This window comes from Erithacus rubecula, assembly GCF_903797595.1.
Source record: "Erithacus rubecula genome assembly, chromosome: 20".
Taxonomy (NCBI): domain Eukaryota; kingdom Metazoa; phylum Chordata; class Aves; order Passeriformes; family Muscicapidae; genus Erithacus; species Erithacus rubecula.
The window spans coordinates 4,214,401-4,238,178 of record NC_136672.1 but is presented as its reverse complement, the minus strand read 5'-3'; the positions used below and the strand labels follow the sequence as shown (position 1 = coordinate 4,238,178).

Here is a 23,778-nt window from a genome sequence, read left to right as displayed (position 1 = left end):
ATCTTCTGCCCCAGCAAATGATGCTGTGACTGTGCTGCCCTAATGCTTTAATGCTGATTGCAGAGAACAAGAAAATATTTGGTCTGATAAAGCCCAAGATGCAAAGATCTTGTGAGTTTTTATAAAACTAGAATTGGCAGATTTAAGTTTATACTGGATCAGTGCTTTAAGACATCAGGCAGGCACTGAGTAATTGTATGAGTCCCAAAGCCAAATTTACCACTTGCAAAATCACAGACTCAGTTGCATACACACACATTCCCCAAATTGCCTCAATTTATCTAAATCATTTAACTCAATTATTTCATATTGAATCATAACAATTTAAGCAAAAGGGCAACCACTCTCCCATCTTCTGGCAAATTGTAGCAACAAAAATAATTTACAATGACAATGAGGACATTAATGAGTGTAAAATGGTGAGAGGAGAGGAGCAAGTCTGAATTTGAGAGCTCAGAGCAGCCCAGCCTGTGATGGGACACCCAATACAAGCACAGCACCACAGGCCAGGTGCTGCTATGTCACTACTCCTCAAGAAAACATCAGATGAAACTACAAAACCAAAAACAAACAAAAAGGGCAGCAAATAAAGCAGAAATGCATGGCAGATAAAGAAAAGCAAGCCATTCCTTTCTTTTCCTTTCACTGGAGGAAAACATCCCAAACAAGTCCTTTTTTGTTTAGCATTCTGCAGCCTGACCCAGAGGCTGCACCTTCAGAGAAGTGGGGAGGTTTCAGTGGATCAGCATTTTCTTATCTAATCCATTTTAGAATGGGACAAACTGCATATTTAGGTAGCTAGTTTGCAAGCAAAGTTTCTGTGTTATGCAAATAGAAGTTCCAGAATTTAGAGCTCAATTAAGAAAATGGGATAATTATTTAGCTCACCTACAAGCTCACCCACACAGGGGAGCATCAGGCTTTGGCTTGATTATTGAAAGACACTGAAGAGCCCCAAACTCAACCCTCCAGAGCCATGCAAAAAGTACCCCCTGGAGGTACTACTGAAGCTTCTTCTGGGTTGAAGATGTTTCACTTTTAACAGTGAGTTAACAGAAATTTCACATCAGCTCTTCCTGGAAGGATCTGTTCCTGCTGAGGCCCTGGACAGTGCTCCTCCCCACAAAGATCTCCATGCCAAGAGAGACACCAAGTGGAACAAATCCATTTTTCCTCAGCACAATCCCAGGCACACCATCCACCAACTCCCCACCGCAGAGCTGCCAGGAGAGCTGCCACCCAGCTCAGGGCTGCAAACACCCTTCTGCCTGGGGCAGCACTCCTGTCAGCACTGGGACAGCACTCCCTAGGGCCTTTTCCTGGGAATGCACAAGCTGTGGAAGCAGAAAGGCCATACCTGCAATGCTAGGTGCAGATGCAATGCTGCTGAAAGAGCTACTGTAGCCGGAGGCACTAAGCGGCCAGGCACTCGATGAAGGCAGCGTGGCATTCTGAGATGATGTTGGGGATGACCCTGCAGAACCAGCAGAGAAGCAACTAAGAAAGATGGCCATAATGATGTTTGGTGTGACACAAGCAAATCTGTTATGTGCAAGTACAAACCATGCAAGGCATTCTCCTTAATTAGCCAGGTCTCAGAAGTCTAGGAATGAAATGTTACTGGAAGCGTGATAAAGTGAGGCTGAAGTCTTTAGAAGGGAAGAGAAGAAAGCTGGCACAGGAACAATTGTAGTGCATTTCTGCATTTCCTTTAAGATACATGACCCAAAAAATCAGTGTTAAAGTGATTAGTCTCAGAGGAACAAGCTTCATTTATAAAGGTCCTCTGCCAGCTGACTTAGGCAATGGCAACTGTAGATGAGCAGAGATGTGTATGATAAACTAACCTCTCACCATGGGTGATCTGTCCTAAATTACTCAAGGTAAACACTTCCCCTGCATCCTAATGCCCACAAGTATCTTTAAATTCTTGCAAACTTTCAGTAAAAGCAAAGATACATTTCAGCAATCTCTTCTCAAACTGATAACATAAATGAAATAGCACAAAACCACCTCAGTAAATCATTTACAATCTGAGGAGTTATCTAAGCATACCTACAATTTCCTTACTGGCAGCAAATGAAAGAAACTGAACATAAAATCAAAAATCTTCATTGCAAAGACCAGGAGACCTGGAATTATTCTCCCTAGCCACCAACAGAATCAAGTGTGTATCCTGGGTGACTTATCATTCCTGACACACAGAGATGGGCTGTGATACTGAAACATCTTTAAAAGACTAATAAATATAGGTGAGCTCTGTAGCAAAGAGCACTGGGTTGAGATAGAAGAAAGGAAGCAAAGGACAATCTCATCCCTCACAGCTCAGTAAAAAAACACAGCTTTGTTTTCCAGTTGAAAACAAACAAACAAGCTTTACCTTAAACACAGTCCCTGTGCTCCAAGGGACACCAATACAGACTTCAGTTTCAAGTGACAGAACTCTGTATTGGCCCTGTCTGGAAATAATCTATTCCCCAGGCAGGAACTATGGAGTTATAGCAGATTCAAAGCCTCACAGTGCTGAAAATGATCCTGATTCCTTGTGGCTACAACTCTCAGCTCATAGAAGCTGACACTCCAAAGCTTCATTAGCAACCAGGGCAAAGCAAAAATCGATCCAAAAGTTTTACTTGTTTTTAAGTGCACAGGGCAAGGACAGCACACCCCACAGCCTGACCCTCTAACTGGGGAGCAGCTCTGTCAGCACAAGCTCTGTGTTTCAGGCTGCAGTTATACAAACAAAAAAACAGATCCTGCAACTACTGTTTTTATTAAAATTCTATTATTACCAAGCTAAATAGCTAATGAGGGAAAGAACACACACTGACCCCCACAAGCACTGCTTTTCAGAAGGTCTGACCTCTTGAGGGCCTGTTTAATTCTGCAGAGACCATCTCTGCTGACACTCTCTCAGGAGGGGAGTTATTTCTTCATTCCACAGGCAGATTATGCACCAACAGAGCTAATATTCCTTCTCTAAAGCAGCAAGACCTGTAGTGGATATTATCTGATTTTACAGGTACAGCTCTGTAGGTTTAGGTTTCTGACCTGGGGAGTATTTCTGGGGTACATTGTACCTAAAGTGTCACTGAATTATATCTTACAGCTTTTCTTTTTATAACTTCAAACCTGCTCATCCCCTTTGGAGTCATCAGAAGTTAACCCAACCTTACTCATTACCCAAATACTTCACATTTCAGCTGAAAGAAAAGCTGCTTCCTGCTAAGAGCCAACCAAAATCACTGCAGACAGTCAACACTGGATTCCTGTCCCTCATGGTTCACATCCCTTGCCTGAGGTAACAAGCCCAGAGCTGGATCCCCACTTCATTGATTTACAATCTGTGCTGGTATCACAGATGTAACAGTTCAAACAAACCCCACATTTTTACTCCTGACAGGTCCTTCTGGACAGCCTGATTGTGCTATTCTTGTGACAATTGCAGAGCTCTGATAGAGTGCAGATAAATTGGCTATTTTGGCACTCAGATCACAATTAACCATGCCACCTTTCCTTTGATCAACTTCCAGCACATGTAGCTAACAAGTAGCACAGTCACACACTGCTTTCTTGTTTTAGAGAATTCCCTTTTTTATTCTGAAGTAAGCACTGCCAAGACAAAAGGAATGGAAATAGCACTGGGAAATACTAGTTTACTAGTCAATTCCCAATTTTTTTTCTTTTATGGTTTTGAAGATAAAACAGTTCTAATTTTTTTGCTTATTGATCTTCTAACAAAGCCACAATTAATTAGTATACTAGAAGCCTGCTGCCTCAGCAACAACTGTGGAATTTTATACTGAGTCTTCTGAGAGTTTCACAAAGTGTATGGAGGAAGGTGGGCAGTGTGGAGAGCAAAATCTTGTTAAAAATCATGTGATACAGGTCAAAAAAACCTCCAGTGACCACAGAAGTTTAAATTACATCTCACAGCCTTTTCCAATATAAAAATATTTACATTCCCATGGAAAATAAGAAATGTCTTAATCCCTTCTTTCAAAACAATTATTTCTGGATATTCAGTGACAATTCCGAGCAGAAGCATTATTAGATTAGGATCACATGCAAAAAATAAATTATATCTGTAACAAATGAGGTCAACCCTTTCTTGGAAGGGAAAAGAAAGTATGCACAGATGTGGGAGCCACTTGTGTGTTTACCTCCACTCTTGAGCAGATAGCGATTCACATCCTGGATCGTGGTGTTTATGGTAGGCCCAGTAGGAACACTGCCAGGAGTGACATCAGGGTCATTTTCAGGATCAATATTCTGCAGTCCTTTCCATGGCACTCCTGGGTGAAACTCTGTTTCAAACACAAGCAAAAGGGAAGTGTGTGTGTGAAGTCATAATCCTCCAAAGCTCCTGAGCATCAGCAGGACTCAACAAACCCACCCAACAAGATTTTAGGGACATCAGTCCAACAGCAAGGCTTTGGATTGTGTTACCTGGTGGCCAGTTGATGCTGGAGCCATTGGAAATCTTATCACTATCAGATTTGGCACGTGACCAGCTGTGAGGAACAGCTACAGGTGGGCTGGCAGGAGACTCACTGTTCTGGATCAGATCATAGCGGCCGTAGGAGTCATCGAGGGAGGACTTGCCCGGAGGACCAATGCTCAAACCTCCAGGGATAGCACCTGCAAGCAGTGAAATGGGGGTTGTGGGTATGGAACTTCATCAGGATATTTTTAATTTTTTTTCTTTCTGTATGACATAGATAAAAAGAAAACTAAAATGCAAACATAGTAAGCCAAGCTTAATGGCATCGGGATTAGAGCTGAGAGACACTGCTGGTATAATCTAGACACTCAAGTTAAAGAATGCTGCATTAAATTCCTGCCAAAAAGAGACTAAGTAATTCAAATCATCACACTGATGGTAAATAGGAGCTTGCTGAGACAGCATACCAAGGAAAATTCCTCATCTCATCCTTCCCTAGGCATTCAGTGCTGACAGGATGGATGATTTGAAATGGATGTTCTCATGTTCCTACAAACTATCAAACAACAATTTGGCATCAGCAGTGCAGCTACTTGCAGCATAAAAAACTGCTGTCGAAGAAATAATTCATGCTGCTCATAACAAAATCCAGGATATAATAAAGTTAACAGAGCCCCATGTTCTAAGAGAATAAATTTGGTACAGGAAATAAAGAAATAACTAGCTCAGGATACTGGAGGCGTTAGGGATAAAGTTCAAACAGATAAAGCAATCACTTCTGGAAAATAAGAAGTTTTTGCTCCTAACTCTAGGCTGAGTAACTATGTAATCTATCATACTTTTGTTCTGGGAAAGGTTGATGATACTGGAAAAACTGTGGGAGAAAGCCAGTGTAAAGTTTTTTTGATTGAAGGTATGCAGGTCTGGAATAAGGGCAAGATTGTGGGACTTGTTTTGCCAACACTAAAGGCTTGTTTTACTTGAACTCCATCATCCCAGCAACAAAATTCAACAAATAAAAAAACCCCCTCCATTCCTACACTGCATGAAGGGAGTGACAGCTGCACATCCTTCATTGCAGAAATCATCTATAAAACCTCAATGGGCTCAGAGGTGCTCAGTACCAACCATTTGTGAGCACTTACACCAAAAAGGAACATGAGAGAAATAATTCCAATTGCACTGTGGCTGGAATCAGCAAAAGCCAGGCTGGCAGGGGGTGTCAGGGGATATGAATTACCGTGCTTGCTGGAGTTCTGGTCAAGAGAAGAAGCAGCACTAGACAGATTATCCATTGAGTTGGGGTGTGTCCACTGAGGAAGGCGAGACTGGGACTGAGAAGTGTCCTTCACTGACAAACCACCAGTAATGTCCATGTTATTTACATTCATGTTCGGGTTCAGTCCAGCTGGGGAGGAAAGAGATCCTTAGCTATCCATCATATACTGAGGGGTAGAAAAGCAGGGTTTGAAATCTGGCCACAGGAATTACTCAACACTGATTTTCAGGTATCCGTATGCATGTGTGGCATTTTCAATGCACGTGATCAAGAATTTTTGCTTTTATGGAACACCAATAGAACTCCCATGAATTCAGAAAAAGTTAAAAAAGAGGGGGAAACAAGATGTAGGGATAATATTTTACAGTGTTCTACCTGCACTCTTTTCACTTGTCTCAGGAGAATGCACTGGAATGCTGTGTTTAAACCAGTTTGCACCATTCCATGGCTAAGCCAAAATACTCCCAATGTCTCCCCAGCATCCCCCCACAATGTCTGCCACTTCATTTTGCTAAAAATTCCCCAAAAATGGACCAATTAAAGGTCAGACAAACAGCTGCTGTTCGTCAGATCAGGTTCTGCACTAACTGGGCTTCTATTTTGTATACATAGAACAAAATCACTCCAGACTGTTATTCAGGGAATAATTTTGACATGCTTCTGTGGCATGAATCTGAGTCTTTTTTTGAAATATAATCCTGAATGTTAGCAGATCACAAAAAGCTGAGATATTGTAAGAACCTCTCAGACTTAGGCCTTTAATTCACAAATTTTTTTGCCTTCTGATGCTCCCAGTCACAACAGCAGTCAGAATTACCTTCTTAACTGCTGCTGGCAGATAAAGCTTGGCAATACTATTGTACCCAGCAAAAAGAGAGTCACAAGGAGATAAAATTAATTCCTTTATGTCATAAAGGAAGTCTGCAGCATACATCAAACAATCACACAGCAAACAAATCTGAAAGGTTGCTCTGTTCACTCTGTATCCAGGCCCAGTCAATTATTTTTACTTCAATCATATTTGACAGATCTATGTCTAAATCTACCAAAAATGCTGGTGAAGAAGATTTCAGGAACTTCCAGATAACCTATTCCAGCACTCTGCTTAAACCAAGTGATCCTTAATGTCTAACCAGATCTCCTTTTATGCAACTCAAGTTTATTACCTCTTGCATTAGGAAATGCAAAATGTATTCCTAGCTCTCCTTTATGTTTTTGAAGATTCTTTTAAGTATCTTAAATCTTTTCTTTAGACTACTGAGCAGAGGATTTAAAATTTTCCTTAACAGTTGTGTTTTTGAAACATTTAATCACTTGCACTACAATCTTTCTGCATTCCTTCAAACTGATCCATGTATTTCTTGAAATACACTGACCAAAACTGATGCCTCCCCAGTGCTGAACAGAACAGAAAGATGACTTTGCACAACTTTTTCCCAGGTGATATTCCTGTTTATCAATATGACATTTTTCTATTTTACAACATGATGCTGTTAATTTCTAAAATAGCAACATATATAAATAGTTAATTAGGCAAATCTGATATTTGTAGGCAGAACACAGGTGAGCAGATAGGCATGATTTTGTTTTGTCATTTCAGTGCGATTTGATATTTATATTTATATTTATATTTATATTTATATTTATATTTATATTTATATTTATATTTATATTTATATTTATATTTATTACACTGTGGAGCAAATACTGAGATGTGCATCAAGGAGAGGGAGTGCCTGTGTGGAGCTGCTGTGGCAGGACACTCACCAAGAGGGTAAGGAGCAAAGGTGTTCGGTGAAGACTGTTGCTCTTTGGTCTGCAGGTCAGGAAGGCCGGGAGCCTGGGGATGGGGTGAAAAGCTATCCATGGCTGATTTGCCTGCAGAGGGGTGCAAAGATAGATGTGGAGGGGGAGGCTGCTGCTTCATAAGCAGGGCCTGGGCCAGCTGGCGCTGGTGCTGCTGGATCTGCTGCTGCATGTTATTGATTGTACGTGCAACCTGCAGGGAGAACAACAAACAGCTGTCAGTGCTCACACAAAACACACTGCCTTTCTCTACAGTGAAACAACACTGTGTTATTATCCTTACAAATACAAACTGGCTGCATCAAGGCTGGAGAGCTTTCCCCCAGCCAAGCTGTGGATCAGCTTTAGCACTCAGCACCTTCCCTGTCCAGCACCCAAGCCATGTACTGCATTCCTGATTTAAGGATGCTTTGGCTGCTTTGGTGTAATGCCACTGAGCCTCTCCAAGCTACTGAAACCAAACCTTAAAGCAGAGATGGAGCTGGCAGGGACCTACTTGCTGCTCCTGTTGTCTCATGGGTCCGGAAACGTTACGCTGAGCCTGTAACATCTGCTGCTGGATTTGTAAACGTTGGTACGCCTGTGGGGACACACACAGACACTGCAAGCTCAAATCAAAAATTAAAATGAAGTTTATAGTGTTATACCAATAGTATATATACCAAGAGTTATTTTTGGTTTGGCCGTTTTGGGTTCTGCCAACACGTTGTAGTTAAATCACTTGTGCTGCTTTATTTCCTGAAAAATATCTGAAATTTTCAAGTAGCTGGCTCAACAGCAAATTATTTTACAAGGTAGGTTTCTCTGAAACACATTAGTTCAAAATCCAAAGGAATTCTGTACTGATGTTTTCCAAGTAGCTGGGTACTGTTCAATTATTATGAGAATAATGCTGTGTTCCTCAGAACTAGGGGAAAATAATCAGAAATGAGTAATAGCATCAAACACTGTTACTAATAAAAGAGTTTGACTAGCACACTGAGACCAGCAACTGAACTAGTCTGTCATCTGTAATTTTATGTTTAAACCTGGCCACTACTGAGTTCACAGTATCTCTTTTTAAAATATTCTTAAAATCCAATTAAGTATTTTCATATACATTAAAATATAGATGTAAAAATTTGCAAACACAGCAAAAGTACACAGAAGTAAGTAGTTCTCATCACATAATGTACTAATTGCATCAATTAAAGCAAATTCACCCTGCAGTTTATTTTTCAATGAGGCAAGTGAAGAAGTTCTGTAGGTAACTCAGGTGAGCAGCACTGCCAAGATGTCTCTTGTTATGTTGTGACACCTGTGTCCAGTTTAATCTTTCTACTGACATGTAACACACAGGCCAGAGCTGTTTGAGAACACATGGTGTTATTCATACCAGTAGGAAGACAACTGACTTTTAGTTCCACTTATCAGCTGTAAAGGATAATTATTCCACAAATTACTATTTATAAAGTCCAAGGCAAAAAAAAAAAAAAAAAAAGCGTTTCTTTAAAAAGAAACTTTATCAAATAAATCAGCAGCTGATTGTTTTGAAGATCTGTCATGTCATTTAAAAATTTAGTCATTCTCCTATTTTATCTTCATGCCTTCAATTCTGATTTAGAGTTTATCTGCCACATCTTTGAACTCACCAGCTGCAGCTGATAGAGCTGGTTCAACATCGTCATATGCTGAGGATTATTAATTGGCGAGGTTAACTGTGCAGGGCTGAGACCAATGTTTTTTGCTGCAAACTGCAAAAGCTGTGCTTGAACCTAAAGAAGAGAAGAGTGTTAAACACTGTACATTTACTTTTAACAGTGGCAACTGTGTGAGCCGTTAATAAGAGTCTGGAAAATGTTACTGTCACCAGGAGTAACACCATGAACTATCAAAAAATTAATAAGAGGCTCTAATACAGTCATAATGACCATACTCAAGTGTTCATTTATAAAAAAAGAGATGAGAATAAACTCCTCAGAAACCATTGTGCAAAAAGAGGTAATTATATGATATGCATGAGAGAACAACTCAGCCAAGCCACATCCTCTGCCTAGGAAACAAATAAATAACACGGGCACAGCCAGGCAGCAGTGGCTATGAAGCCTCAGGAGCACGACAGAGCACATGGCAAGAGTTGCAGGGAAAGGGAAAATGTTTGAGTGAGGAGTTGTCTGACCTGAGGGGATAGAAACTGAGGCACTTGAGCACGAAGACTAGGCTGGGATGAATTAAGAGGTTGCACTGGCGGTTGCTGCGGCTGTTGCATGGTCCTGGCTTGTGCTGCTCCGCTATTGCCAAACATACCCAGATTGCCACTCGGTATCTGCAGCAGGACAACAGTGACACGGGCACTTAGTGGCACCACTCAGCACATAATCTGGGTGTTATTTGTCTGTGCAGGCTTTATTCTTAGTGATTATGACAGGCAGGAATCAAGAGACCAGCACACACAGAGTGTGTTGAAAATCAGGTTTAGAATCGGGCAGGGCAAAGGTTGCCAGGTACCCAACATCCCAAACTCCCCAAACTTTGTACAGATGCCTGAAAAAAAGGCAGCTGAAGTTGAAGATGGCTTTTATGAGGATGTTGAACCCTGGAGGATCACAAGATGAACAATCAAAAGTACTTGCCAAAAATGTTCATATTTGTATAGCAAGGGACAGGAGAATGGAGGCATTAAACTCACAGTAACCCCATCCTCCAGCTGGCTAAGCAGTTTTTTTTACTTAGTCATTTTATAAAGCTACTGATAATGGACATGCTATTAGTGGAGACTGCTTTGGAAAGATGTGCTTAATGGACTGTAAGTGCTGGACAAGTACTGCCTTAAGAAAACTGACTTTAAAAGAATATACATAATAAAGAGCCACAGCAGAATGACAAAGTTCTGTGTTGTTATTTAGTATCTTTGCTGGGATTTCAGTTTGATGACACAAATAACCTTGTCATAATCAACAGTACTTAATGGCTTCTTACTCTCATGGTGGTTATCATTTCTCCCCTCTCTTTATCTGCTTTTCTTTCTCACCCTGTTCTACCCATGGGCCAAAACACCCCCTTAACTCTGTGCTCTACCTGACCCAGGTGCTGGAAGCTCAATTTCTTTCTAAGCGCTTGTTAAAACTATGAGATGCCTCGACACTTGGAGCAGCAATAAAAAAGCTCCCATCACTTCTCCCCCATCTCATCACAGAATAATTATACCAGTCAGGAAAGATGACTTAGAGCAATCTCCCTGCCTTAAAGTCTGTGACAATTAGCAATGTCTCAAAAAAAGGGATTTCCCATGAATGAAGACAGAGCCACACCAGGGTTCAGAGGTATAAATCCCACCACCACAGTCTCTTCTGGATGGATATGTGTCATCAGCAGGCTAATTACAACTACACAGCTCTTTCATGTCCTGTAAGGTGAAATGTTCATGCAGCAGGTAGCTCCTCCTCTGATACTTCACACGAACAAAGCTGTTGCATTTCCAGTTTAAACCCATTTTTCTTGGGAAAGAGGCTACTCCAGGCACTAGCAGCTACTCCAAATCTCCCCTAACAGCCTTACCTGTCTAGAAGAATTCAAGTTTTGCATGCCCAGCCCTGAGGCAATCCCGCCCAGGGTCTGATTAGGGAGTGCACTGTTTGAAAGGGGGAGCTTCAGGCTTGGTGAAGGCAAAAATGGTGAAGTAGTGGGCTCTTCCACTAGGCCGCCATCCTGATTGGAGAAAGAAAGGGTGAGCTGTGTGTGTGCCAGCAGCACACAGCACAAAACAGTCCCATGGAGACAGAAGAGGGTGTGGATGGATAAAAAAGATACATAAATAAAAAAAAGAATGAATAACAGAGAATGGAAAGCATGGAGTGAAGGGAGAAGAAAGAGAGAAACAGGATTAAGGTATTGTTTTTTGTAATTTGGTTGCATTTAATCCCCAAATGCACAATGCCCCCCACCCACCTTTCCAGGGAAAGCAGTGATTTTAGCAGCTGACTGCAGAGCTATCATGTGGCCATTGCCTCCTCCCCACTTAGGTTTTCCCCTTTCTTCTCCACCAGACTGAAAGGTGGAAGGGGGAGAGGCCCATCACATTTCAGGGAAGCCCTCTGTCTGTCTGGAAAACTACACAGCAGGGCACAGACAAACCAGCACTTTAACAAACCCAAAACTTGGGAAAGGCCACATCGGCTTATTTGACACCAGTCTGAATTTGGTTCCACATCATAGCTCTGCTCTAAAAAAAATCATTTTTGCATTAATCCCCTTTCCTAACTGAGACATATGAGCCTCTTTTAATATTCACATAGTGCTGAGTTATTAATACCCCACTCTGAAACATTACACTGCAAGGCAGCCCATGAACACAAACCATCAAACCCAGCAATGACAATATGGGCTGGGCAGCCTTCCTGACCATCCCCAGGAGGAGGCAGATTTTAGCAAGGCAGGAGGAGCCCCCTGGGCTGTGAGGAACCACAGAGTGTGGATGTGATGCACAGCAGGCAGCCCCCAGGGGGGCAAACAGCAAGGCAGAATCTCAAATCAATCAGAGGAGCCCCAATCAAACAGGTAGATCTCTGCTCATGTTTCAGTGGGGCACTGAGCCCTCTCTCACACTGTGCTTTGATGTCTGGGAAACCTGCAGTAAGCATGATCAAATGACACTGTGTACAAAGCAGGGCTCCAAAAAAACAGGCAGAGAGAAAAAGATTTAATTTGCAATGTGCTGGGCTGGTGTATTTCAGGCAGTATGCCCATTGCAAGGAAAGGCTTTTTAAAGAGGTGAGGAGCTAGATTATTTCAACTAATAAATTCAATGCCCCAGAAGACTGCCAGATACTGGTGAACCTCCTTTGTTCAAAAAGGAGCCCAGTCTGCTTAGCACATACCCAAACAGATGACCTCATGCAGCAAGCATGCTCAGTGAATTGGATGTTTTAAGTTAATCCTGAAAAATGCATTTTCTACAGCTCTCCTTTGATGCAAAGGAAAAGTTTCTTTACTATCAGGCAAAGTGACACTTGACATCCTATCTGACTATCCTGAGGGGGACACTGACATTTTCTAATGATATCCCCAAGGCCTTTCAGCTCAGATATTTTACATTCTACTGGACATCAGTCACACTCCACAAACAACTGCAGCTTGCATGACAGTAACAGGTTCAAGGATTTCTCTTTAGATCACAGACATATGTTTACAATTCTACCCTTCCCCCTTCAAAGGGAAAATAATTTTAAGCTTGGTGCTCACTCTCCTCTTCAGATGTGATTGTTCCCTGTGTGAACAGACCTACTGACCATGAAAGACCCTCCCTGCCCCCCAAATTTATTCAAGTCTTGCCTTACTGCCATTATTTTTTTCTCAATTTGGAAACAGGCATTGCCAAGGATGGTGGAGGACAAGCCACACTGGAGACCAGGGCTTTAATTTCCAGACTCCTTCACAAGTGTGTTCCTTGGCTGAATTACAGCAAATGGCTTTGTGTAACTTTATAACACTTTGTTCATATGCACCTGGTTCTATTTTATTAATTTGAACTTGTTGCATTGTGCTGCACAAATCTGTGCTCTATAACTGAACTAAAATCAATTCATTTAACATGAAGTATTTTTGTTGGTTAAATTAAAGCACCCTTTAGCCATTTTTAAGCCAGACTAGAGGACAATTTTACTGCTCACAGTGGTTTCTGACCCATTATTTCTCAGAATCCTTTATGTAATAATTGTTTCCTGAAGAACAATCTTTTCTACATAACCTTTCCTCTTCAGTGATTTTCTTACAAATTTATGTTACACTTCTTCCTCAGGCTACTCAATTAAAAATTGAATCATCACATTAATGCTCAATCCAGCACTGCTTTTAACTTTCTTAAAGGGACTTGACACACCTATAAAATCCTACTGGTAGCAGGGTTTCCTACTACAGTTATCTAACACAAAGCAGCACACTGGTGTTTTTTAGGATTTTGGGAAGTCTCTCACAATAGTCTCAAATATCAAATGTGACAGAATGCAAGTGGGATTTCCTCAGAGGTTTTTAGCCTATGAGATATGGCCAATTTAGCAGAGGATGCCTGGACACTTTGGCAGTCACCTGCCAACAACTGCCACTTCATGAATCAAAATGTCTCAACAGACAGATGAGAGGCTGATGAATCTGCCAGAGGTATTTACACAGTCAGTAGCTGGCAGAAAATACACATTGACTTCTTAAAAAAAAGATTTAAAAAAAATCTTTCCTAAAGAGGAAGGTAAAGTAATGAAATCTCATCTAAAAAAAGTTATCTTTAAATCAAACAGGAATTAGGCAAAAGAAATCTGGAGGAAATGCAATAGTCAAAGAAATGCTCATCATACAAGGGGTGAAGAAAATGGTTTCAGTCATTGGATCACAGGTGGCAAAGATGGGGGAAAGAAGAACTTAAAAGACAACTTTAAAATCCTAATAAACACTATCTAATTGTGACATCTAAAAAAAAAAGTTTATCCATATTAATACAATATCCTTCTTGTTGTCCTAAAGACAAAAATCAATCACACTCCCCAGAGATTGCTGGGCTCAGAATGTGAAGGATGAGGCTGAAAAAACCCAACAAACACTATGCTCAAATCAGAAATAAGGAAAAGGTCTAGTCAGAAGATTTTTTTTTCAAGAACAGGATTGCAGCTAAGAGGCATCAAGGCTTGCAGAGCTGGATTTTGCAGTAGCAGAGAAGAGGAGCTGATCACTGACTAGGAGGGTAGGGAAAAGGAGATTTCATTTGCAAGGTGAGAATTTCAAGAGTCCCAAGCCAAACTCTATACTTGAAAAAAGACCCCTTTTCTAGGCTTATTTCTGGTATTTTAAGGATGCTTCCAGGAAAATCTGACATGTGCTTCTTACAAATCTGATGGCTCCAGAAGACAGCAGGTAACATCTTCAGGCAAAGCTGACAGCAGAGCACAGCATGCCTGCCACCAAGTGTGAGATAATGTGGCTGAGATCACTTATCAGGGCTGCATCTTTATTCCCTCAAGGCCACTCAAGGGATTTTCTCCCCTGTCCTTTTATGGTGCTGCAGGTCAAGATAACACCCTGAGAAATAATAAATTAACAAAGCACTGAGTGCTGAAGATTGACTTGGTGTGACATGGAATAAAGAGCACCTGCAGCAAGCAGAGAAAGCAAACATTCAAAGGTGATGTTGAATTGCACAGACCACTCCTGTTCCAGAGAGAACAGGGAGTTCAGTGGGTCCAGAAGCAAATGTCAGAGTTGGAAATTTTCCCTCCTCAAATGTATAAAGTTAAAAATATAGTAAGTGCTGATTTTAACTGTTTAGAGAAAAATGATGGAGTCCCAATGCAGGTGAGCTGAGAGAGTGGTAACAATGAGCACACCAACCCAAGCTACAACTTCATGAAGAGGAATCTTGCAGAACTTATTGAAGATTAAGCAAATCCAGCAATAGGATGATGACTTGATAAAGCAATAAGTAAAACAAGGAATGTTGGTTGAAGTGCTCTGTCCAGCTGTGTGGAGAGCTTGTTCCTCATCAAGGATGAGCAAAGCACAAACAAGACAGCTCCAGACTCATGCTCTAAAACAGTATCTCAAAGGGCAAAAAGGTTTTGGAGGAGTTGCTCTACTAGCATGAGCTGTAAATCTGGAAAGAATTCTTTGGGGAAAAAAAAAAAACCCTGTATTCTTAGAGTAGAAACTATATTTATTTAATTCACTTAGCAAGTTGCTCAACACTGTGATAGCTAACAAATACAGTGTGGGATTATTTCCTTTGTTAGAGCCAAGTCACTGTGACAGATTATGCCTAGACTGATAGATTTTACTTGCTGTATGAATATTAATGATTTTAGTACTCCCTTCTCAATAGTTGTGTTTAACATATGTTTCCAGAATTATGCATCATGCTGCACATAATGCACCTCTCTCTCTGGCAAGAATTTTACTGCTGAAGATATTATTATCCAAGAAAAGGAAAGGTTAACTGGCATGCATGCATCTTTGTGGCCTTCAACTAACACATTCATTAAAGTCTGCCATGGCTAAGAATGAACTTTGTATGAGTGGATATCATTACTGCCTCACACCCTGTACACAGCTCATGTGAGTGAAATGAATTGATTTCAGCACAGTTTGTCAAAAGCACTGATTTCTGTGTTCAGAATCCTCCACCACCCATCTATATGAACCTTTATTAACCTGTGAAAAACATAATGACATCTGAGATTCTTCTTTACTTATCAATAATTTTCAGGAGGATTCTTAGGTGATTTAGTAAGTTTCTGCAGGACTTTCTGTCAAGGCTGAAAATCTCATTTGTACTGAAGATTTGGCTGCACTTTTCCATATATTTTTTTCTTTAGTCACTTTGAATCCTGGACACCACAAACTTCTGGAGCCTTTTCCTCAGTCATTAAATAGTGCTGGAAAATTTGTCATATGCAATCACAGAAAGGGAAGCTAATTGCAGAAGCTATTTATGACTGTCCATGTCTGCTATGAGACTTGACAAAAATGCCTGAACTCCTCCTTCATATTTAGGTACTGAACTTCCACTGAAATTTCTAAGAAGCTCAGAACTAAAAGAAGAGCAATTAAGAGCCTAATTCTTGGAAGATTTTGGCCTTGGTCCTGACTGATTGTGAATTTGGGCAAGGGTCACTGACTGGACTCTCACAGAGTGACAAGATTCCTCTGCTTAATTCTTTGCTCTTTATTCCATTTCTAGTTCCACTGTGCTACTGATTCCTAAGCAACTTGGGATGATCATTCTTTTTTTCCTATGTAAGAATCAAATCATTGATCCTTTCCACAAGAACTCCCCACAAGAATGAAAAAAATCAAGAAAGGGAGTAAAGCCGGTACCTATCACATTTCTTTCTACGGTTTCTAAGCAAACAGTGAAAATCATTTCTACACTTATGCACTGACTTGTGCACCACGTTGCTGCTGCTGAGCTCACCTTGTCAAGGAAGGTGGGGCGGTCCATGGAAGACTCTTTGGAGATTGGTGGTGGGCGGCAGCCAAGGGGTTTGGTGACCATTCCATTATAGTCGGTCACTCCCATTCCACGCTTGTCCATTTCCACCTTCTTTTCCAGCAGAGCACCTGCACACAAAGGGGAAATACATTGGAAAAGGTGAGGCAGGGAAAGTAAACTCTGTTGGCTGAAGTGCCAACAGCAGTTCAGAGAAATACATCTTGCTTACAAAAGCAAGGGATGAAAATAAATATTATCGAATTGGTCTGAATGTAATTAAATGCTCAGAATCATGCAGGGTTCCTGTGTTGCTTTAAAGACAAAAAAGTTACTTACACAGATACTTACTCATGGCCTGATCAAGATTCATACTGTTGCTTTTCAAGGCCTCTTCTGCTGGCTCTCTCTGTAAAAATAGGAATGATGTTAAGAGGAAAAGTGATCATGTTTATATGATTTAAAAGTAACCTGAGAAAACAGACACATCTCTTAAATATTGGGTTTAATGTTTACTCAGCAGCCTAAATAATGTCTGTGTGTGTTTTTCTGCTTTCAGCAATTCTCACAATTCAGGTATTTCAGTTTGTCAAGGAAGTATTGGCTCTACAAGGTGAAACACACTGTTCTGTTTAAATGTCTTCCTGTTTTCCATGAACAACTCAAACATCACAATGACAGGACTTTCTCTAAGAAACAACCCAGCTATGCTCTCATTTCACCTGTTTAATAATAAAGAAGGAATGGGAGGGGATTATTACTGCAGTTCAAAGTAATACTTACTATAAAACCACAACCTTCAAAACATTATAAATGTGCTCATGGAAAGGATATCCCCAACTGATCTCAGAGCAGATTTCTGAAATCACAGTATGTGTTTAAATGCAGGTCAGAGCTACTTCCCAGCCTGAAGATCTTGGTGTAGCTACAGTCTGCAACAGGCACAGTGAGAAGTACAAGCTGAAAGCTAAGGCACAGTGTGCTGCTGAGCACTACTCACAGGGAAGCCCATGTCTGTGAGCTGTTTTATCAGACGGTTCATGATCCAGGCCTCATCCTGCTTGCTAGATGTCTTCATGCCCTTAGTAAATAAATGGGAGATTCCATTAATGGGCTGCTTGCCACGTTCATTGTAGTGAGATGTACATAAAAGAAATGGTAAGTGGTTTTTATTAATAGCACATGCTACTGAAAGATGTATTAGTACATTAATTCAGAAAGTATTGAAGAACCCTCCGAGCAACGCGACTACGATTCTCTTCCCCCAAAAGTGTAAAATTTTATCTCAGCTGAATAGGTGTTCAGTGTACTATTTAGTATTTGATTTGCTGGCCACTGAATTAAAGCCACCTTTGAATTTACATATTTCATTTTAATCCTTGGCAGGAAAATATAACGAAATAAAGCTGAAATAGTACAACACTTCCTGAAAAACATTCCCAAAACCAAGTTTGCAACCTTGAAGTTAAGAATGTTACTCAGTGTATTTTCTTAAAAACAAACAAGAGCGTCTAGATAAACACCTTTAAAAGATCTCTGTGCAGCTTTTCTATCACAAAATCCTTAAGAAGTCTCTTCCTTTCAGTTCTCCAGAAAGTACCAAGGGACAAGCGCGGATTTGTTTTGGGCTGCGGACAGTACAAGAAACAACCATACTTGATCAAATCACCAGCCTAACTGTTGGCTAATGGAATAACAAACAAAGTGGCTAAATGCATTCCCAATTCCTTTAAGTTACAGCCTGGCCTTGTGCTGAAATGAAGACTGTGCAATGGAAAATTTCCTCACACAATTGTCTATGTTCTTAGTTGAGTGCAGCATTAACACAAGTTTGCTTTGTTCTCACACACGTCCTCACAAATAGAAAATAGCTTTTTTTGTTAAACAGCTCCATCACAAACTACTGTTTGCTTTTCCACCACCATGGGAAGTGTTTGAAAGCCCCCTTAACACCTTCTCCTCTTCTGTTAATACATTATCATTTCTTTAGAAAACAAAGAAGCTTATAAAACTTAGAGAAAACAAAGGCAACAAAACCAAAACTCCCGAAGCATGTGACATGCCTAAATTCAAAGATCACCCATTTTCCCCTGGAAACAAGGTAGGCTGTACTTGAACCACTGTAGTGGCAAGCTGTGCTTGTGTTCAGGTGTCAGAGGTTTAATTTCAGGTGTAATGCACCAGCAAATTTATGACAATTTATTCTACAAACGTTACACTAATTCCATTCTTGCTGGAGAGTGTCTTTATTTTTGTATTACCTTTTGAAGTCCTTTCTTTGGGGCATTCCCCCAGGAATTACAGGAGGAGCTGCTCTCTTGTGAAGCAGTATTATTCCACATATCTCCTTCTTCATCTTCCCACTGACTAGTACTGAGATTCACTTCATCCCCACCACTGCCCCAGCCTTCTTGCATAGATTTTGAAGCTGGAGGGAAAGAGGGAGAAGAAAAAATTTTATTCAGTTTCCTGCAAATTGTACAGAAATAGCCTTCTGTGCCACATTCAGTGTGCTAACATGAGTATTTTAAAGAGATGAAGAGGTTCATCACATAACTTAATTGACATTAAAATGATAATAATGTCTTCTGTGAAACTAGCAAAAAAATTGGAAGTACTTAGAGAAGAAAACACCCAGCAACTGCAAGTCCTGCTTTTCCCAGAACCAGTAAGATCTGTGGTCATGGCCACTCCACTCTCCTAGGAACAAGGAACCCAAGTATAAGCACACACTTGTTAAGTGCCATTTTGCTTTCAATGAATCTCATCATTTTACCTACCACATTCTTCCATGAACAAACCCAATTTCAAAGCCATTTATACTCAGAAATTCATTTCCATCTTGAAGAATGGAATCTGAAAGGAGCTCGTGGGCTGCAGGGAGCTTCATATTCAGTGACAAGGTTGTGTCACCTCAGTCCCTTCTATTCTGTTTACTCTGTTTAAAGCTGGGATTACTCATCTTAAGAGCTCTCACTCCCCCCCTTTATGTTTCCTGGGACTTCTAACTACATCTATTTTGAAGGAGTGAAACTCTAGGCAATCTCCACAGCCAAGAGGAGAGTCTAAAGCAATCACTGTGGCCCTCAGGAAATTCAGAGATGGAGGATATTTATCAAGTGCCATGAGTCAGGAATCACGAAGCAGGAAGTAGTTCAGGATGTTCCTGAACCTGGCAATAGTTTTAATGGCTGAAGAAAACACCCACTCACTCAGTTTAACCCAACATGAGGTTGTTATGATTAGTGGTTCTCAAGTGTTGCTTTTCCTACTAAAGTCAATCCTATCTTGACTGTTCTCCACTGCTTCTCATCCCAATACAGGTTTCTTTTAGACACCAAGGCTTTAAGTCCCAGTCACGTTCTTCTGCAGTTTCACAGTTTCCTGCACCTCTGCTATGCTGCTTTCCAAACACTTTCCAAACTACTCCTTTAAATTTACAGATGGAAGCACTATATACATATTATTTAATTAATTGGGTATTTGGATTAATGTGGCCTTGTGACAGCTAACACAGTTTTGAGAATGAAACCACGAAGGCAGCCCTGTGACTGCAATACAGAGAAAAGCAGAAGTGGCAGGAGCAAACCCCCTCCCCTGCCAGCAGTGGCAGGCTGTGTGTACCTGGTTTGCACAGTGCTGGGGCAGCAGCTGGAGCATTTGTTCTTCCATAGGTCCCTGCTGGCTCGGCAGGATTCTCTCCCCACCCGGTCCCACTGCTGGGGGGCTTCCCCCAGGCTGAAGTGCCATTATCAACTGCAGCAGAAGGGGAGGAGGGCTCTCCCCAGGAAGCTTCACTCTTGGTGTGGACAGCAGGCATCTCTCCCCAGCCTGCTGGAGCAAGGCAAGGAGAAAGTGATGAGAGGAAAGGTTTCTTCATCAAATAATTCCAAAATCTTTATATTTTAATCAAGAGTTTCTCTGGAAAGAACGTGAATCAGTAAGCACCAGTAACAGTGACTGTAGTTTAGTGTGTTTAAAAAAAAAATCCCTTCAATTTGATCTCAAGAGTCTTAATTCAATACTAATGCCAAGTCAACACAGAAAGAGGGTTTTTCTCCACAGCCAGAAGAAACCAGGCTGCCAAGTGAGCACCACATTGGTCCCAAGGAGCAGCTGCTCCCACCTGCCCAGGGCCACCACTCTGGAGACCAGAAACCCAGTGTGAGTTGGGCCTTACTTCACTGCAAGATTTTAACTTATTTTAATTACTTTTCACTGTTTACAGACTATAAAATCTCTTTTCTCATGCCCTGGCAATAAGATGCTGTTTGATTGTTCCCACTCTTGAGTGAAGATTATCTGTGCTGAACATATTCCTTAAAGCTCTTATTACAGCTCATGGTTACATACCCATCCCTCATCACTGACCCTTTATATTATAATAAATATTACTTAAAGGTGAACTAATCAAGACTGCAATTAGGATCCATAATCAAAACACAGGGAATGGCAGGTAGAAGCCATTGTTTTTCTACAGAGTTGCATTAAGTCCCTGGAAGACGTAAGCTACTCCAAAGAAACAGCCTTAGTCTGGCTTGGCTTGAATGTAATGCTCTTAAATCCATCTGACACGATTTCAGCCCTGCAGCTGAACGTGGCAGGAACAGCCACAGGGCTCCTGAGCCTGCAGAGCACCACTGAGCAGCACAGCAAAAGGATAAACTGAATTTACAACCATTGCTCCCAGAGATTTTCTGCAGAGAGGACTTGGATCACTAACAGGGTTCAAGGTGCTTTGTAAACATGCACAAAGAGAGGGACAATAAGCAAGAAAATAAAATTCTTACAGATACCTGACACTAACCTACTTTTTTACCGTTGTAGAAAAAATTACAGCCCATTACATGGCAGCTGAGATCTCAACAAATATTGTAGAATTCAGTCTGCTTAGAACTTCCACTGATAATTAGCCTGCTAAATCAGGAACTTGTTTCTCTTTTTATTGGAGATGAATGTTATTGAGATGGGCATTTTGTAAGTGAATGACCAGATGCTGCTTTGCCACAGCACTATTTCCTTTCTTTGCTCCACAATGGTATCTGTAAAAATACTCTGGAAAGGCTTCAAAAAGCAGGAACAACATTTTTTCCACAAATTGACACTCAGAATAGGTAGGCAATAGCAAGAGAGTGTCTAACAGTACCCTGAAATACACTGGAATTACCAAACAATAGTGTTTCACTGAGCAACAAGTCCTTGCAGAACTCACTGAGTTCCACAGAATTCCTGTTACCAGGAACTGCAGCAACATCCATTGGCAATGAACTCAAACACTGGCAGAGAAAACAATCAAATAGATGGGCCCAGAGCTGTGCCTTGCTCCTGTGCTCCTGCATGACATATTTATTTTAGGCTCTGTTCCTCACAGCACTGCAGCTCTCTCAGACACTGATGCAAGTGCAGATGGCACAACCCAGGGCCAAACTCTTCACTGGTGTGTTGCAGCTTCATAAAACTCCTTCTCTAGCAGCAAGAGGCACTGAATTTAAAACAAGCTCCTGAAACAACCCAAAATGTCACTGTTTCATTCAAGTGATTTCCATTTGAAACAAAAATACCATGGTTTAGGCTCCATCAATGGTACCTTACATTTCTGGTTATTTTAAGGTGTGTAAAGAAGATAAACTGGCAGATCCACAGATGTACCTAAATGAACCTGTACTTAACATGACAGCTCCTTAGTGTTGCACCTCAAATGCTTATTTCAAGGTTCCTGCTTGTGTCTTCAAGCCAACTTTATTTAAGGGAGGCTTTATTTGAATTTCTGCCTCACTACTCAGAAGGCAACTGGTAGACAACTGCATGTATTTAATCTTAGTGGCAGCTGAAAAAGATTAAGTGCAGGCAAATGAAACAGAAAACAAAACACCTCCACAGCACCAGGCAGCCTGCAAACAGGTTCAGTGCAGACATTCCCTGACTTCATGCAACCTCTGCTGGAACCTCTACCCAATTCAACTTATGAAATCATCCTTAAAACACAATTCATAGATTCAAATGCCAAAGTCTACTATGTTATAGAATAACAACCTCAAAAAAACCCCTCTGGTTCCTCTGTTGCTCTTATAAATGCAACAAATTCCACTTAAGGCCACAGATGTGTAATGTCCAAATGATTTTAAGTGCTTTTTAAGGCACTGAGCAGGAAATAATATGGGATTACAAATAATGGGGGAACAAAAACTTTTCCAAACTATCTTAACAGATAAAATTAAGTGCAGGAAATTAGTAAATAAAACCTGAAGTCTGTTGCAGTCCTGTGCACTGCAAAAACTACCCTGTCTGTAAATTCTGGAGCATTTCTCAATTGCAAACCTGTTTCCCCTCTGTGTAAATACTGCTGTCCCAATGCTACTGTCTCTGTGCTATTTTTCTCCAAATGACTCCAAATGATTCTGTTTTAGGAAGTTTAAAGATGAATTAATTTACATTTTTGAATTAATGATGCAAAACCCTCCAGGGCTGTTGGGAAGGCAAACCAAGACCTCTGAGTGGTCTCAAAATCTGAACCTGTCAAACATTTTTAAAAGCTCTGCTTGGAGAAAACTTCCTATTTTCTGATGAAAATAATACAGATTTAGGCTAACCCACCCAGATCTGCATGAATATTGTTTCACAACAGAATGTGTTCCATTTAAAGGCTTCTTTGGCAAGAAAGTGAGGTTTTAGTACTGAAGTTTTTAAACACTATTAGAATTGCAAGAAATGAAAAGATCACAGTGAGTAATAAACACGGACACATTGGCAGAGCTTTGTTTTATAGAAATAAAAACATAATTAACATTGGGCCACAGCCAACAGGAAATCCTCAAGGGAAAGTGAAATGTTAACTAAGTTGTGGCAGGATGCAGTTGTTTTCCCTCAAAATAAGCCTATAGCTATTTGGATGGCAGAAATTGTTTTCCTTCAAGTTGTTGGTCCGTGATAAATACCAGAGCACATGAGCACAATATATGCAAACCAAAATATTAGAACTTTATATAGATAAAATAAAGAGGATATTAGGCAGAAAAGAGGTTGTTTACTAATTATACACTAGTTATTCTGGGTTTTATATATACATTTAAGAGCTACCTACATGTCTTAATGTTTCAAATCCTCATTTTCTGAAAGGGATTCCAGTTCATCACTGAGCATTCAGAAAGCTCCAATTTGGGTTTCAGCAGTGACATCACCCTTGTGTTAAAATCGAGGGCAGCTCTCTCAGCATCACTTGGCTGCCCCCCAAAACCTGACTGTTCATGGGCTGAGCACACAGGGTTTTAGGTTTTCATATCAGCACCCTAAAGGAGCCCAAAG

The 23,778-nt window shown here is 40.8% G+C and overlaps 1 protein-coding gene across 12 annotated transcripts in view; it reads right to left on the bottom strand.

Moving 5' to 3' along the window:
* The window catches only part of TNRC6C (trinucleotide repeat containing adaptor 6C), a 99,491-nt gene that overhangs the window by 8,178 nt on the left and 67,535 nt on the right, over positions 1-23,778 (bottom strand). For 3 of the 12 annotated variants that reach the window (XM_079323370.1, XM_079323374.1, XM_079323372.1), the window contains 15 exons: positions 20,101-20,310; positions 18,738-18,904; positions 18,000-18,104; positions 17,477-17,557; positions 16,828-16,885; positions 16,462-16,607; positions 11,067-11,240; positions 9,688-9,834; positions 9,161-9,283; positions 8,026-8,109; positions 7,491-7,722; positions 5,685-5,852; positions 4,450-4,641; positions 4,164-4,307; positions 1,358-1,474 (listed from right to left, as the gene is read on the bottom strand). In XM_079323370.1, the coding sequence (XP_079179496.1) occupies positions 1,358-1,474; positions 4,164-4,307; positions 4,450-4,641; positions 5,685-5,852; positions 7,491-7,722; positions 8,026-8,109; positions 9,161-9,283; positions 9,688-9,834; positions 11,067-11,240; positions 16,462-16,607; positions 16,828-16,885; positions 17,477-17,557; positions 18,000-18,104; positions 18,738-18,904; positions 20,101-20,310 (2,148 nt within the window). The remainder of the gene's footprint in view (positions 1-1,357; positions 1,475-4,163; positions 4,308-4,449; positions 4,642-5,684; positions 5,853-7,490; positions 7,723-8,025; positions 8,110-9,160; positions 9,284-9,687; positions 9,835-11,066; positions 11,241-16,461; positions 16,608-16,827; positions 16,886-17,476; positions 17,558-17,999; positions 18,105-18,737; positions 18,905-20,100; positions 20,311-23,778) is intronic. The other 9 variants (XM_079323376.1, XM_079323373.1, XM_079323375.1 and 6 more) reach the window with 8 other exon arrangements.